This window comes from Blennius ocellaris (assembly GCF_963422515.1).
Source record: "Blennius ocellaris genome assembly, chromosome: 9".
In the NCBI taxonomy this organism is placed as follows: Eukaryota; Metazoa; Chordata; class Actinopteri; order Blenniiformes; family Blenniidae; genus Blennius; species Blennius ocellaris.
Window position 1 is genome coordinate 12,825,082 of NC_137658.1, and position 13,978 is coordinate 12,839,059.

Sequence of the window (13,978 nt, forward strand, 5' to 3'; positions counted from 1 at the left end):
GGTGAATCAGGAAGAGAGCATCTGAGTTGGTGAGAGACGAATGAAGTGCTGGTGTGTAAACGTCACTCGTGCTCCTCAGATCACTCCTGTGCATGCTTCCTCAGGCCATAACAGTCCAACAGTTGTAGTAGCATCAGTGCTGATTGCCGTTTACGACATGTTTTATTGCTGACTTGAATTTTGTCTGTGTAATTTTGGTGCTTTCAACCTTGGGCAATTGATGGGAGTGACCCTTCTTAGTGATTAAAATAATCTGTCAAGACATTGTGACCTACACCAACTGTTGGCTTTGTGATTGAAGATCACTTATAGGCAGTATATGGCTGAGCTGGGTGTCACATTCACTATCTTTACAGCGGCTTGAGAACGTTGCTTATCAGGGGAATGGCCATGTTCGATAACTTCCTTTATGTCATGAGTGCTTGATGAAGGATTAAAACTATAAGTTAAATTGGAAGAAAAATACAGTTCTAATAATCTAAAGTGCAAAGGGGGAAAATCCCTATATTGTCACTGAAATGATATCCTGAAATGAGTTGTATTGTTGGAGTTTATCAAGTGTATTTTTCTTAAACTGGTGCTGCGGTAAAGAGTCACACCGCTAGGTGGCGCTGTTCCAGCTGTCAGGTAATGACACTGAAAAGGGTGGGTCGGACTTGTTTCTCCTTCTTCTTTTGTCAGATAAAAAATAATGCATTGGATAGATTCCCTTTTGACCACCCATTAGAAGACCCAGGTTTGATTTGGATTTGCATGTTGAACTTTATCCCACTGCAGATGCAAGTTGAAGTCAGCCATGCTAAAGGGTGAGAGAACGATTGAATTCCTTTTCTGAAAAGCATGGAATAAGGCCTGAAATCAAAACATGAGAGTCATTCAGTTTCTCGATAAGAAGGGAAAATCTCTTTTTCAGGATGTCAGACCCTTGGAACTCATGTTGAAGGAATCTATGTAAATGACGATGTTCGTATCGTTGGGATGTGGAGACAAAACAGTGGGTAACATCACTGACAGCTCCTGCACTGCTGTGTCAGCCACAGAGGTAAGTATTCAGTCTCTTCCTGACTTGCATCAAAAGAATCTCCGGATGGTCTTGTCCAGAAATGTTGTATTTCTAAAGTTTCTGTCCCATGACCCCAAGTAAAGATTTCTTCCTCTTATCAGTCCCAATAAGGATATTTCTGTCAACTGAAGTAACTTCTTGTACAAGCTCTTTTGTAAATGTATGTTGCAGGTAAACGAATAAGGAGTAAAAGAAGAGCAAAAGCAAAGTGCGGAGTGGAGCACAGAGAGCTAAGGGGACACGTCTGCAACTTTATTAAATTATATATGTTTGATCCTATTGAAATATTTCACATTTTCAAGCAAAACATTTGTCAATGGGTGAGTGAACATGCTAGAAAGCCATCGCCACAGACACATTAGACAAAAACACCAACAAGGTTTGTCTGTGTAAAGAGAGTGAGGCTGAGATTTGTTTGGTTTTCACTTCGCTCTATTAATGTGTTTGTTAATGAAAATACCTGGAATTTGTTACTAGTTGACCGAAAACCTGATCGTCCAATTATGTGAAAATAGCTCGAAATATTCATCGGAAGTCCACTTTCTCTCCCACATTTCTAAATAAAGGGAAAGGAATACAGTGGTGTGAATATAAACGTTTTATTATACTTTTATAAGACTAAATAATGTACATTCATTCATCTAAACAACCATTGTTTTGTTATTGCAATGGTGCAGTGCTCTTTCATCATTCATAGCAGCAACAAAAAAAAAGTTATATTTGGTGTTCATGTGTGACTGATGAGATACTATTTAATCCTCTCATCAAGCTTACTATGGTGCTAATTTCCACTCAGTGAAGTCTTCCAGCTGTGCATCTCCATCATGGCTTCTTTGGTTTGGCCTTTGGGATGACTTTAATGGTGGTGGACACCGACTTGGCTCCTTGAAGGTTGTGGGCGGTGCAGGTGTAAGTTCCCTGGTCCACGTCTCTCACCTCATCCACCAGGAGGACCGACTGAGAGTGCTGCATAGCCGCTCCTCCGCTGGCCGGACTGACGTTCTCCTGCGTGTACGGAGGCCTCCCAATCTGCAAGCGGCACGGGGACTCGGTTCAAAAAGCAGCGGAGGGAAGAGCTCCCTGTTTACAGTTAGATCTCAGGCTTTCTGCTTACACAAGTGGTTAATAATTACTCACAGGTCAACATTCCTTCAAGGGTAATTCTTTCGGAAAACAAAAAAGCAAAACAGGACATAGTCACTCTTTATGGTCCATAGGTTGAATTTATGTTGATTAATAGTTAGCTGGCTAACAAAGCCAAGGTTAAAGCAGCGTGACTGAATGGCCAGCGCTAAGGTCTTTCTGTAACTGGGTAAGTGTCTCATGTTTTTGGATCAGAGACGCTTTGGTGTCTATTTAAAACTCTAAATTAGAATGGTTGTTGTAACAACGGTTTAAGATACTGAAGCTTTTGATCCTCTTCTGTCTTAACCTATGCTCCAAGATGTAAACTGGTGTCTAGAAATGTGTTGATCATCCCTGACTCCTCACCTGCTGCCCTGGATATTCCCAGGTGAAGTCCACAGCCACGTTGTGCTCTCCCATCACCGTACAGCTCACACGCAGGTTTTCCCCGACAGTCACCGAGCTGGATGAAGCCAGGATCACTGGAGCAGGAGGAGACATGGGGTCTGGTGGAAAAGATAAAGGATTACTAAATCAACAAAACATTACTGTTAATACCTGTTGTCAGTTATATTTGTCACTCAGTTTTCCAAATCCATGTATATGAAGCTTATATTAACTGATAATAGAAATACAAAACCTGTAGAGTCTAAAGCGTTGCAAAATTTTGTTGGGCGTATATGAAGATGTAATGAAAGCAAATTCTAAAACAACGTGGACATCCTGCATCAAACGAATGCAAAGAGATCTGAAGCGTCTGCTTTGCCCTGTCTTGTTGCACGTTGTTTAGTGTCACTCACAGTTGACATAGATGAGCATGTACTTGGTGGAGCTCTGCCTCAGGGCTCCCAGGCTGGCGACGCAGTACAAAGCTCCAGCGTGATAAGGCCGCGGTCGGTGGATGGTGAAGCCCTTCTTCACATCGAAGGAGATCTCCGTCCTGTCCACGGCCACCTCCACCGGGGGGAACTCACGGTGCAGGGTCACCTCGGCCTCAGGCGACGTCACCTGACAGGGGAGGACCGTCGGCCAGTTTGTCCTCAACTGAATCACCTCATAGTAGTCAGACGATGGAACGAATAGCTCTTGTGGGTCTGGTCGGTGCAGCGAGGAGATATGACAGTTATTGATAAGATTACGATAAAGTGTATCTGTCAAGGCGATGCAGTTGGAGGGAGAAAAAAAAAAGTCTGTATAAACATTAATAAAGCTTGTGCTTCATACCTGGGAAAAAGACAAAGACTTTAACAGCTTTGTTGTACTCCTTCCTGCAGTCTGTATCTTCGCAATACATTGGATAACAGGTATACTCTCCTGTGTCTGCTCCGGTCGTGTTGACCAACGTCAGAGCTCCATATCGCTCATGTTGGACAATCCTGCAGGGTCAGAAAAAAAAGAAAGGAAAAAATATAATTTCAATACTGTTACACTTAAAAAAAAAAAAGATTTATAAATAGTGTCGCTTACCTAAGCCTGCCGTCATCGTCCTCCTCCAGGTAAGGAGGGATGGCCCACTGCACAGGTTTGCCCCGGCACCTCAGCTCCAGAGTGTCTCCAGTCTGCACACTGATGGTCTCCCCCACCTTCTTAAACTTACCTCTGTTCAGCACCTGTGTTCCACACAATCCTTTGTCAAATCATGAACATTCCTGTGTTAACGTGCCAGTGTGCGCTTGATATGATGTGACCTGTGTGAGGACAGCCTGTGCCTGCGCAAGAGCAGCTTTGGTCTTTGGTTTGGTCGCCGCTGCTCGGGGCCCTTTACTTGTCGCTTTCGCAGGTTTGGTTTTGCTTTGCTTCAGTGTTGTCCTTGATCTTCCTCTCTGTTCCTGGGCATCTTTTTTAACAGCGTGATACAATGCGCACAGCATATGATACAGCGTTTTACATACACTTGATTACATACACTTGATTCTAAACTGTACCTTAAACGAAATGGATGTTCTATGTTTTGAATTCACAATAACGCAAAGGAGGGAAAAACAACCACTCACCTAACTCGAAGATTAGAGCGCATACAAGAAGAGTGCCGAACACCAAAGTCCATCTCGATCCAGACAAGCTCACCAAAGGCATTATTGAGTGGATTATCGAAGCGCAGTGAGTTCATACAGCTTGACCCACGGTAGACGCTGCAAAAAAGTCAAATGAGAGAAGGGAGAAGAGAGAAGTGGAGGAGAGAAGACTTGCAGAGTGAGCAGTCAGCTGTTTACCAAAATCACAGAAATTCCTCCTCCTCCTCCTCCTCAGACTGGCATTCGTACCCCAAATTCCTCCAGAGTGGCTCAATGGAGGCTTTCAAGCCTGTCTGCACCAATGAGGGTCCAGAGACTGAGGCCCCTCCACCTGGGATCACACAGCCTGTTTGCTTAGCTGCTAGACTGGAAGTGTGCTCGCAGTTTGAGTCTGACCCTGACAAACTCTGCCCAAAGAAGAGCCAGGGAAATTACGTTATTAATAGCATGTGCTACCCTACCAAAATATGTGTCCTACTGAACCTGTCTTTCTATTAATTAGAAGGAGGACATTGTTTTGATTTTAGATCAGTAAAAAACAGGACAGTGGTTTTGAGTTCATGTCTCACAACAAGAATATCCTTGGTTGGAGTCTCGGCTTTGGACTTTTTGTGTGGAGTTTGCACGTTCTCCCCGTACATGTTTCATGTATATCTGGTTTCTCCCACAGTCCACAAACATGCATTGGTGGTAAATTAACTCCTAATTGCCTAGAGATTTGAATGTGTGTGTCTGTGATAGCTTGTCTAATGTGTCCGAGGCTGCGATGGACTCCAGTCCTCAGATGCAACCTATAGTTAATCTACGTTTGATAAAAGGATTTAAAGCTGAATGATTATGTGTTTCAATATACTCTTAAAAACTCATATTTTGAAAAAAAGATATCATTTTGAAATATTCCAACTTACTTATTTTTGTAAACTACAATTTAGTGGAAAGTTTGCAGAGCTGTCTCAGAAAGAAAATAAAAGTACTTTACAGCATCAACACCATATCCATTGTGAAGTTTCTTCTCAGCACAAAATACAGTTCAGATCACAAGACACCGTATGCAGTGGGAACAATGCAAATTTCTTCTCCTGATTGAGCAGTTAAGCCTCTGGTTGTGAACATAACAGAGATAAGCTTCCTTGAAAGGCCTTTCTGTTCTCTGTCATTTCTGAGGAGGGGGACATTTCTGATTGTTGAGATTATATGTGATACCAAACTGCAGTATCAGCTAGTTGCTTGTTATACAAAAGAAGAGCTCCCGATTGTGATAGTTTGAACAATTCAAATTTTATTCAAAGAACACTTATACATCACTATTACAAGAAAATTTTGTACAGGGTTTTATATTTACACACATGAGCAGGACACAATTAATACAGCAAAGTTTAAACAGGTAAACAACAACAATATTCCACCACACGTTTTTCCATATCTACATTTTGCAGCATCCTCGGTCAGATGCTCTCAATTTAAATGTAAAAAAGCATTTCACAGTCAGTTAAAATTACATACAATTAATATATGTCCATATATTTAACAGTTAAAAAGTGTAAACTTGTAATTTCAGAGAGTTCATTTTGGGGGTATTTACACACTACAGAATGGATTTAGAAGATGTTGAACACAGAAGGAATGTTTCATTTTCATATATGTCCTGGCTCTTTTCTCAAACTGTTTACACAACTGGCTTTCATAGAAATAATGTCCCTGTATCTGAATATATTAAAGGTTTCACAGATTGGTCAGGAAGCATTTCAGTGTTTGCAGGGTATAATTTGTGAAACAGTTACACTCTCTATCACTGACTTCCACTTTAGCATTGAGCTACTACCTATAATAAAGCCTTTTACTGCCTATAACAGTTAACAACAAAACATTTTGTTTGAAATAAGAATACTTAGATACATAAAAATTCCATTAACGTGTAAAAAATAATGTTACAATGGAATATGTATTTATTATTCGTCCACTTATTATATTCTGTGCCGTTTGCTCACTGTTCCTCTCAGCAGTGGGCCACATAAAACAGTAGTTATGCTGTGAAACTCACAGTAGCATGTCCGTGTGTGTACTCCCTCACTTCATCTGAGCTCAGAACCGTTCTTCACTGATGATGTTCTTGTCTGCTTTACCGCTGATGGTTTCAATTGGGATGTTGCTGGTTTGGAGACGCTTCCTCTGGACACTGTTACGGATTCCATAACCAAAATAGATCACCAAACCTGCAGTGTGAAGAAGATCAATTACCTTTCAGCAGCCTACTTGATCAAAAGCTCTTAAACCTGTGAATTAAAAATAAATGGTCTTACCCACTAACATCCAGATAGCGTACCGCATCCATGTGTCTCCACTCAACTGCACCATTAAGTACACATTGATGAGAGTACTCACTACAGGCAGAGCAGGCAGTAAGGGCACCTTTCAAGAGAGAGGATAATGTCGTGTAAGGCTATTTATTATAATAATTACTGAAACTATAATGACTTGAATGATCGGATTTAACAGTTACCATAAAGGAAGCTTTGGTAGGATTCTGTGGGTGTCTCCAGATGAGGAGAATATTGATCAAAAGTATGGCTGCAATGATGCAGACAACAGCCACACTCCACGCCTCCAGATTGGCCAGGGCATTTATGCCAAAAGTCAGAGTGATGCACAAACCCAACACACATACGACTGCAGAGGGAGAGAAGATGAGGGAAATCACTCCAAGATGAACAGAAAACAAACGCACTGTGACTGTTTATAAGCAAGCCATGAAAGCTTCACTATACTTTGCTCCACATACCAGAAAACACGGTCAAGATTGTCACCGTCCGCGAGGTGCATGAGTTGGGATATGATGGAGGTCTCAATAAGTTAAGTTTAGATTTTGATGCTTTGACCTGTAGGTCTGTGTCGTACTCAGATGGAGGCTCCTGGTACCTTGAAAAGAAAAGAGAAGAAGAGAGAGAAAAGTTTAAACAAAATCAAAAAGATCCAGATCTTCAAAAATTGAAGAAGCAGTGAATTAAAACAAATCAGTATACCTGAGTATCAGGATGCATATGGCCACCAGGGTGTAGGCAAACAGAGTACCAATGGACATCAAATCCACCAAGGCGTCCAGATCAAACAGGAGAGCCATGATCGCTGAGGGAAAAAAAATCCTAAGTTTATTCGAGCTCTTCAGTTTCACTTCATGTGCGAAGATCCAGGGAAACAGCAGGACTCGTCTGTACCTGCCACAGTTCCAGATGCTATGGTAGCTACAGCTGGACTTCCCTTGGCAGTGACTTTAGTCAAAGGTTGGAATAGCAGCCCATCTCTCGCCATGGCAAAGAGCACCCGAGGCATCGGGAACATGGAACCAAGCAAGCTGAAGAAAACAAAACAGACAGTCATGGCATATGAGGTCTTCTGGAGTTTCTCTAAACTGCAACTTTGTGTCACAAGAGGAAATAAAACGTTCTTTCTTAATAGCATTTACTCGTTTTTTTACAGCAAAAAGACACCGAGAAGGAGTTTTACTTGTAAAGATAACAACTGGTCCAAATGGTTGGGAACCCGGTGCCAATGTTTCACTTATCTCGCAAAAAGTTAATTAAACATGTATCTTATTAGGATAAGCTACATTTACCCTCGGTTTCAGTGCTGCTTTTTATCATGTTACAGCCTCAAATTGCTTTTCAGATTCTGTGCAGTGTTTTTCCAGGGTAAACATTGTGGAGAATATTTTATTGACAGAACGATGCGAGAGACTGTAAATGGTGATTATGTAATGAGATGTGCGATACAGCTTCGTTAATGCATGTGAAACCACTTTTGGATGTCCACTTGTTCATTTATGGTTGACTTCCAGTGATTTAACTGGACATCGCACAAAATGTGAAGTTGACAAAAGGATGCATTTGCCTCATATAGTGAATCAGCTGGAAGGTGTTTACAAGTTGAGTGAAGCATTTGCTCGAATTCAGTTGAGTCTCATGCAAAAATATACATAAGCTATGAGTACCTACAAATTGAAACAAAGTGTGATCAGCTATTCAAATCCAAACTGCTGCACAATGGTGGGTTGGTTTTACATACAAACATCTCACTCAAGGGTTTTGTACCTGGTGGAGAGAGCGCACAGTGAACCCACAGCCACCACGTATCTGGCAGGACCCCATCCGACATAGTCAAAGGCCACAGGAAGTGGACTTTTGTCATCGAGAAGGTAGTAGGGCATCATCAAGGTGAGCGCGGCAGACACAGCGAAGTACGCCAGGAAACAAATGAGCAGGGAAGCCACAATGCCCACAGGTATAGACTTCTGGGGGTTCTTGACCTCTTCACCTACAGACAAGAAAACAAAGCAGTCAGAGATGTGTTGATGAATCAGCTCACTGAAATTAAATGAAATCTCTTTCACAAACATCAAAACAGCTATGATATATGTGACTTTAACATTTGATGCTGAACTGAAATTACGAAAGCAGCAATTTCAAAATCAAAAACCGGAGAAGAAATAGAATCTGACTCATTTCAAAAATGTTCACGTTGCATGGAAAGAAACTGTTAACCTATAAAAAGAGGGTTTTTTTTCAAAGCTCGTACTGATTGCTATTTGTTCTTAACGGAAGAAACTCTAAACAACTTGTGAATTCCTTTCAGCTCTCTTGCTGGGCTGAAAAAAGTCACATTTCTGTGAACCGTTAAAGCTTAACAGTAATGCTGTCTTACACCCCCGACCCCCCTCCTCACATTTTACCAAAGAGACTCCAGCATGTCTAAAGGTACCAAACATAGCTCTGAGTTCAGCTCAGATTAAAGTGAAGCATGGAGTCCCACAGGGTTCTGTGTTGGGAACCAAACTATGTGCAGATGACACATATAGCTATTATTTTATGAAACCAGATTGTACAGATCATCTTGTCATACAAGAAACACTTGTCTTGAAGACATAAAAGCCCAGATGAGATACAATTTTCCGGTCAGAATATCGAGTAGCAAAATCTTTAAAGATATGAAGAGTAACAGCTCTCTGTCCTCGTCCTATCTTTTTTGCTTTATGATCTCTTAACCCTACCAGTGCAAGCAGAGTCGCTACCCGTGAGTTTAGATTCACTCTTTTTTTCCACTGTCACTAATGCTAATGTGTAAAACTCTGTATAGTGTCTGATTAGAGAAACATTTGGCTTTTATTATTAGACAGTTTATGAAATCAAAAGTTTATATTATTTTCTAATTCAAGAACACCCCCCCCCTTAAAAAAAAACCCAAACCAAAAACAAAAACAAACCAACAACTGTTTATTTCTTATCTTCAAATTAGTCTAGTGTTCCTCTCACCTGTTGTTGCAATGCAGTCAAATCCGACAAAGGCATAAAAGCATGTTGCGGCTCCAGCCAGGGTCCCATCAAACCCATAAGGGAAGAATCCACCCTGCCCATAGATACTTGTTACATTAACAATGGAGCTCAGGTTTCTGTAGCGGGGAGAGAGAAGTTTTCACCTTGTAACGTGTCGCAGTCTGATACCGAGAATGTTGTAAGAAAGGATATTTTTGCTCAGATTGTCATGTTGCCCTTTGACATTACTTTGCCTCTGCTGTGGCGTTTATCAGAACCTCCTCACTGAGTTGCCAGTTGGCGATGTCCCCTTTGATGAACCCAGAGATGGTCACAAACAGCAGCACCAGGATGTTGATTGCTGTGAAGATCTTGTTGATGGTTGTTGACTCTTTCACTCCAAATGCCAGCACGCCTTCAGGGAAAACATGATAAATGTTTAATTTTCATATTTTGGGCACCTGTCCCTTCAAAAACAAACAAAAAAAACTCCTCAGTTTAAGTGACTTTACTTGAAAGTATCAGAATGAGACCAGCCGCAAAGACATCTGGGTACGGCGCCAGGCCCGGGAGGCCCATTGGGGCATTTTCATTAAAGAAATTGGAAATAACGCCTCCGATGAGATCATCAAATGTCCCGCTCCATGCCAGTGCAACGCTGGATGTCCCTAAGCAGATAACAAGTGAAAATTGCAATAAAACAATCACTTAGTCAGTTTTTAACTACAGCCATAAACTGATGTCAATACTGATCAGGACATTTACTCCATACTTTACGACTCTGTTATTATAAACCACACAGTCATGTTTTATGACACAACTATGAGGGGCTTATCAAGCTTTGTCGACAAAAGGAAAAAAAAGATAGCAAATAATATCCGACATGACTTTTTAATTTCTCCTTACACAGCAGGTGAAAGATCAATGTTAAACAAGCTCATGTCGATGGCTCGTCTATTATGACAGTTCAGTCAGTAAATACAATGAAATTATCTTAACCTGATAAACGTCCTGCGGAATATCAACGCCAGCTACAGTAACACTAATTTACATGTAAAAATCCTTGAATTACAAACATAATAGTCTGTTGTGTTGGAAAACAAAACGAGTGTGTTGCACTTACCTATGACATAGGAGAGTAGCAGATTCCAGCCAGTGATAAAAGCCAGCAGCTCTCCAATGGTCACGTAGCTGTACAGGTATGCTGAGCCTGTTTTGGGAACCCGTGACCCAAACTCTGCATAGCACAGCCCGGCAAATACTGAAGCCACTGCTGCAATGAAGAAGGAAATGATGATGCTGGGTCCCGCTGAGTTTTTTGCCACTTCTCCAGAGAGGACGTAAACTCCAGCTCCCAGCGTGCTGCCCACACCCAGGGCCACCAGGTCCAGGGTTGTCAGGCATCGGTTGAAAGTAGACTGCTCCCCATCAGGTTCCACGGGCTTCCTGCGAGACAAGCTCACCAGGAAGGACTTCATCCAGCCACACGGCATACTTCTGGGAGTTTGGAACAGGATGGAGAGATGAGGGGTATTATATATGAAGAGGCAGGTGGGAGTCCAGTTGGATGTTGTTGAGAAAGAGGGAGTCGGTGAAAGAAGCAGTGAGGGGAGAGGAGCGGAGGAGGGAAGGAAGGGAACATCAGCAAATATGTCAGTGAATAATTGTCAGATCAGCCCCACACAGAGCACCTTGTGTTGAAAGACACAACCGCTTCAAATTTTACAGAAAGGAAACATTTACCTATGGACATATCCAATAGGACAGCGAATGGACATCAGACCCAAAAATCATTAAAAATCCAAGCACAATTGTAATAACTTATAAAGACGGCTGTTTTTACAGGATAACCGTATCAATTATTAAATACCTTGTCTCAATAATTTGCCGCAAATTTCAAACAAGGGAAATCTGTTGACCTTACCTGCTTCTGGGTAATATCCTGCCTTACAGGTGTGCTTGAAAGAAGCAGTGAGTAACATCTGTCTCTCCACTTTATCGCTGTATTTTTTTATACATGACCTTTCGTTATCACTCCCCCTGATATGATAGTGCTGATGTCTGGAGTTCTCATTGCCAGTACAGAATGCAACACGCTGCACTTTACTCAGTCCGCCTTTCCTTATACAATAACTTCCTCAAGCATGACTAACCCAGCACCTGAAGAAATACATATTTTCACATTTTATTTTTGTGCCTGCCTTAGTGGCAAGGCCCAAAGATTACTATCCCAGGTGGCCGTTTAATTTTAATATCATTTTTCTGCCATTTTTTTTTTCTGCGAGTAACTAGTCTTGTACGTGTAGAATACTCAGGAATAGGTTGCTCCAACATAGGTTGCTTTTGTTAATGATTCGGCTAACTGTTGCTGAAAAAAGTCGAGGAAAAAAATACTGTATGAAATATAAAGTCCCATACAAAGCGGATGGGAGATCAGAGGAATCGGAGTCTGTTGCCAGGGAGACACTGAGATCAAACGAAAGACACGCACACAAGATTTCCTCTGGAATTTTCTAGTTCTTGTTCCTGGAGTAGGGAAAAGGCACAAAGATTACTATCCTCGGCGGTCATTTAATTTTCTTATCATTTTTCATCAGTTTTGTCTCTGAGTAACTGGTCCCATTCTGCTGGGAGCACGGACACGAAAAGCACATCAAAACGTGTGAAACATATGGGAATAGATTGCTACAACTTTTATTAACAATTCAGCAAACCGCTTCCAGATAAATTCCCCAAAAAACTGCGAAAAAGAGGGAGATGGGAGAGGAGGAAGAGGGAAGCATATACACAAAATGTCCTCTGGAATTTTCTAGTTACGTATACTCTCACCTCACCAGTGGCATGTTATGTGAGAAATAATAGTTTCTTTCAGCTGGATTAGGGCCTTTCATGAAAACAAAAACAAAAACAAAAACAAAAACAAAAAACAGATGTAAAAACTAATATTTCAACATTTTCATTCTGTATTATTGTTTTTAACACATTGTTATTTGTATTTTTTTCATTATTTGTATTGCCTCTTCTCAATGAGTGACAGAAAACATTGTACAAATTTGTTTTCCTGGTAGCCCCACAGGAGCCGTGTATCTATCTCATTCTGTAGGTGTGATCCAGCCGGACCAAAGTCCAAGTGAGTTAATATAACTGAGGAAGACAAAGCCGCTTTCATGGTTATTTGAGAGGAAGCATTTACGTTTCCATCTCCCATCAGGCGATTGCAGCTCACCTAATCCTTCCCGGCATCTGCCTCAGTAGGCAGGAGGTGAGTAGGAGGCCAGAGGACCTTTGACCAAACTTAAGCTCGGGCTTCCTATCGGCACATCTCGCCAGCCAAGATATCATTTTGTTTCGGAGAATGGGCTCATGCTTAACTCAAAAACAGTTGCGACTACTGCACGTGATTGTACATAGCGCTAAGGAGTTTGGTTAATGATCACTGATCAGCTATTGATAGACATCTACTGTCCAAGCAACATCTCAGAGGAAACAGCAGCTAGAAACACAGTGAACTTAACTGATTTAATTCTAAGAAGAGGTCAGGGGTTTGACCCCCATTTCATGTTGGTTCTTGTTCATTTATTTTTTCAAAAGAGACATTTTAGTTGTTGTTGTTGTTGTTGGTTTTTTGTTTTTACCTTGTCTTCAGTCCCATGAGAAGTACTGTAGCTGGTGACTGGAACAGGCCAATGTAACAAACATATCCGAGAATACGACTTGCGTGAAGAAGGCAAAGTGCTTTTGACGGCGATATATATACACACCACACTGGCCCGTGTGACCCTCCCACTCAGTGGAATTATACTCACAAAGTAGCCTTTCTCACTCGGAGCCGTTTGAATCATAATGTGGTCATTATTACATGAAGTGAGAGCAGTGAACAGCAAATCCCATTCACAATGTGACAAATGAGCTTTTGTGTTCACTTCATTTGTTGTTTTGTTTCCACAAATTTTTATTCCACAGTTTCTAATTGTGTTACAGACGTGTGAACGCCAGAGAAAATAATCTGACTTATAAAAAGAAATACATTTTGGAATCATTTGGGGAAAAAAGACATAAATAATTGATTTGTTCAATCTGCACAAATAATTTTTTTTTTTTTAATAGAACACTAACTGAAATAATTTCTTTCTTTATCATTTTAATATTCAGATTCAAATAAACACTCAAATTATTATCAATGTACATTCTGGGGATGAATTCTTCACAAGATATGCCAAAATGTGTTCCCACAATAAGATTACTATTGAGTCCTGTCTACCAACATTTGTTCTTTTGTAAAACAAACAAATAAATATGAAAACTTGCTGGATGAACACTTATTAAATGCACAGGTTAGACATGCAGAGCACTGCTTCAGTCAGAAAAGTAACAATCTGCATTCAATAAGTAGCTTCCGAGATTACAATATTTTGGAAGCTTTTTCCCATAATTTTGAGTTTAGATATAATTAGTAGTTGCATACATTTTGA

General features: G+C 41.0%; 2 protein-coding genes across 3 annotated transcripts; both read right to left on the bottom strand.

Annotated features, from left to right (window-relative positions):
* Positions 1-1,469: 1,469 nt before the first annotated feature.
* LOC308134927 (platelet-derived growth factor receptor-like protein) lies at positions 1,470-4,426 on the bottom strand. 2 transcript variants are annotated; one of them, XM_080502775.1, is made up of 8 exons: positions 4,402-4,426; positions 4,183-4,320; positions 3,877-4,025; positions 3,656-3,798; positions 3,413-3,564; positions 2,989-3,282; positions 2,555-2,694; positions 1,470-2,092 (listed from the first exon to the last, which is right to left on the bottom strand). In XM_080502775.1, the coding sequence occupies exons 2-8, from the start codon at positions 4,262-4,264 to the stop codon at positions 1,886-1,888; spliced, it is 1,167 nt and encodes a 388-aa protein (XP_080358901.1). In that variant the 5' UTR covers positions 4,265-4,320; positions 4,402-4,426; the 3' UTR covers positions 1,470-1,885. The 2 variants fall into 2 exon arrangements, with proteins under 2 accessions (XP_080358901.1, XP_080358902.1); XM_080502776.1 differs by lacking the exon at positions 4,402-4,426 and having other exon boundaries at positions 4,183-4,348.
* Positions 4,427-6,266: 1,840 nt separating this feature from the next.
* On the bottom strand, positions 6,267-10,999 carry LOC308134943 (cationic amino acid transporter 2; the record flags this gene model as incomplete). The annotated part of the gene is made up of 11 exons (XM_080502794.1): positions 6,267-6,416; positions 6,504-6,612; positions 6,704-6,870; positions 6,983-7,119; positions 7,224-7,326; positions 7,416-7,552; positions 8,289-8,511; positions 9,507-9,643; positions 9,756-9,921; positions 10,019-10,174; positions 10,630-10,999. 11 exons carry the CDS (start codon positions 10,997-10,999, stop codon positions 6,286-6,288), a joined length of 1,836 nt encoding a protein of 611 aa, XP_080358920.1. The 3' UTR covers positions 6,267-6,285.
* Positions 11,000-13,978: the final 2,979 nt, after the last annotated feature.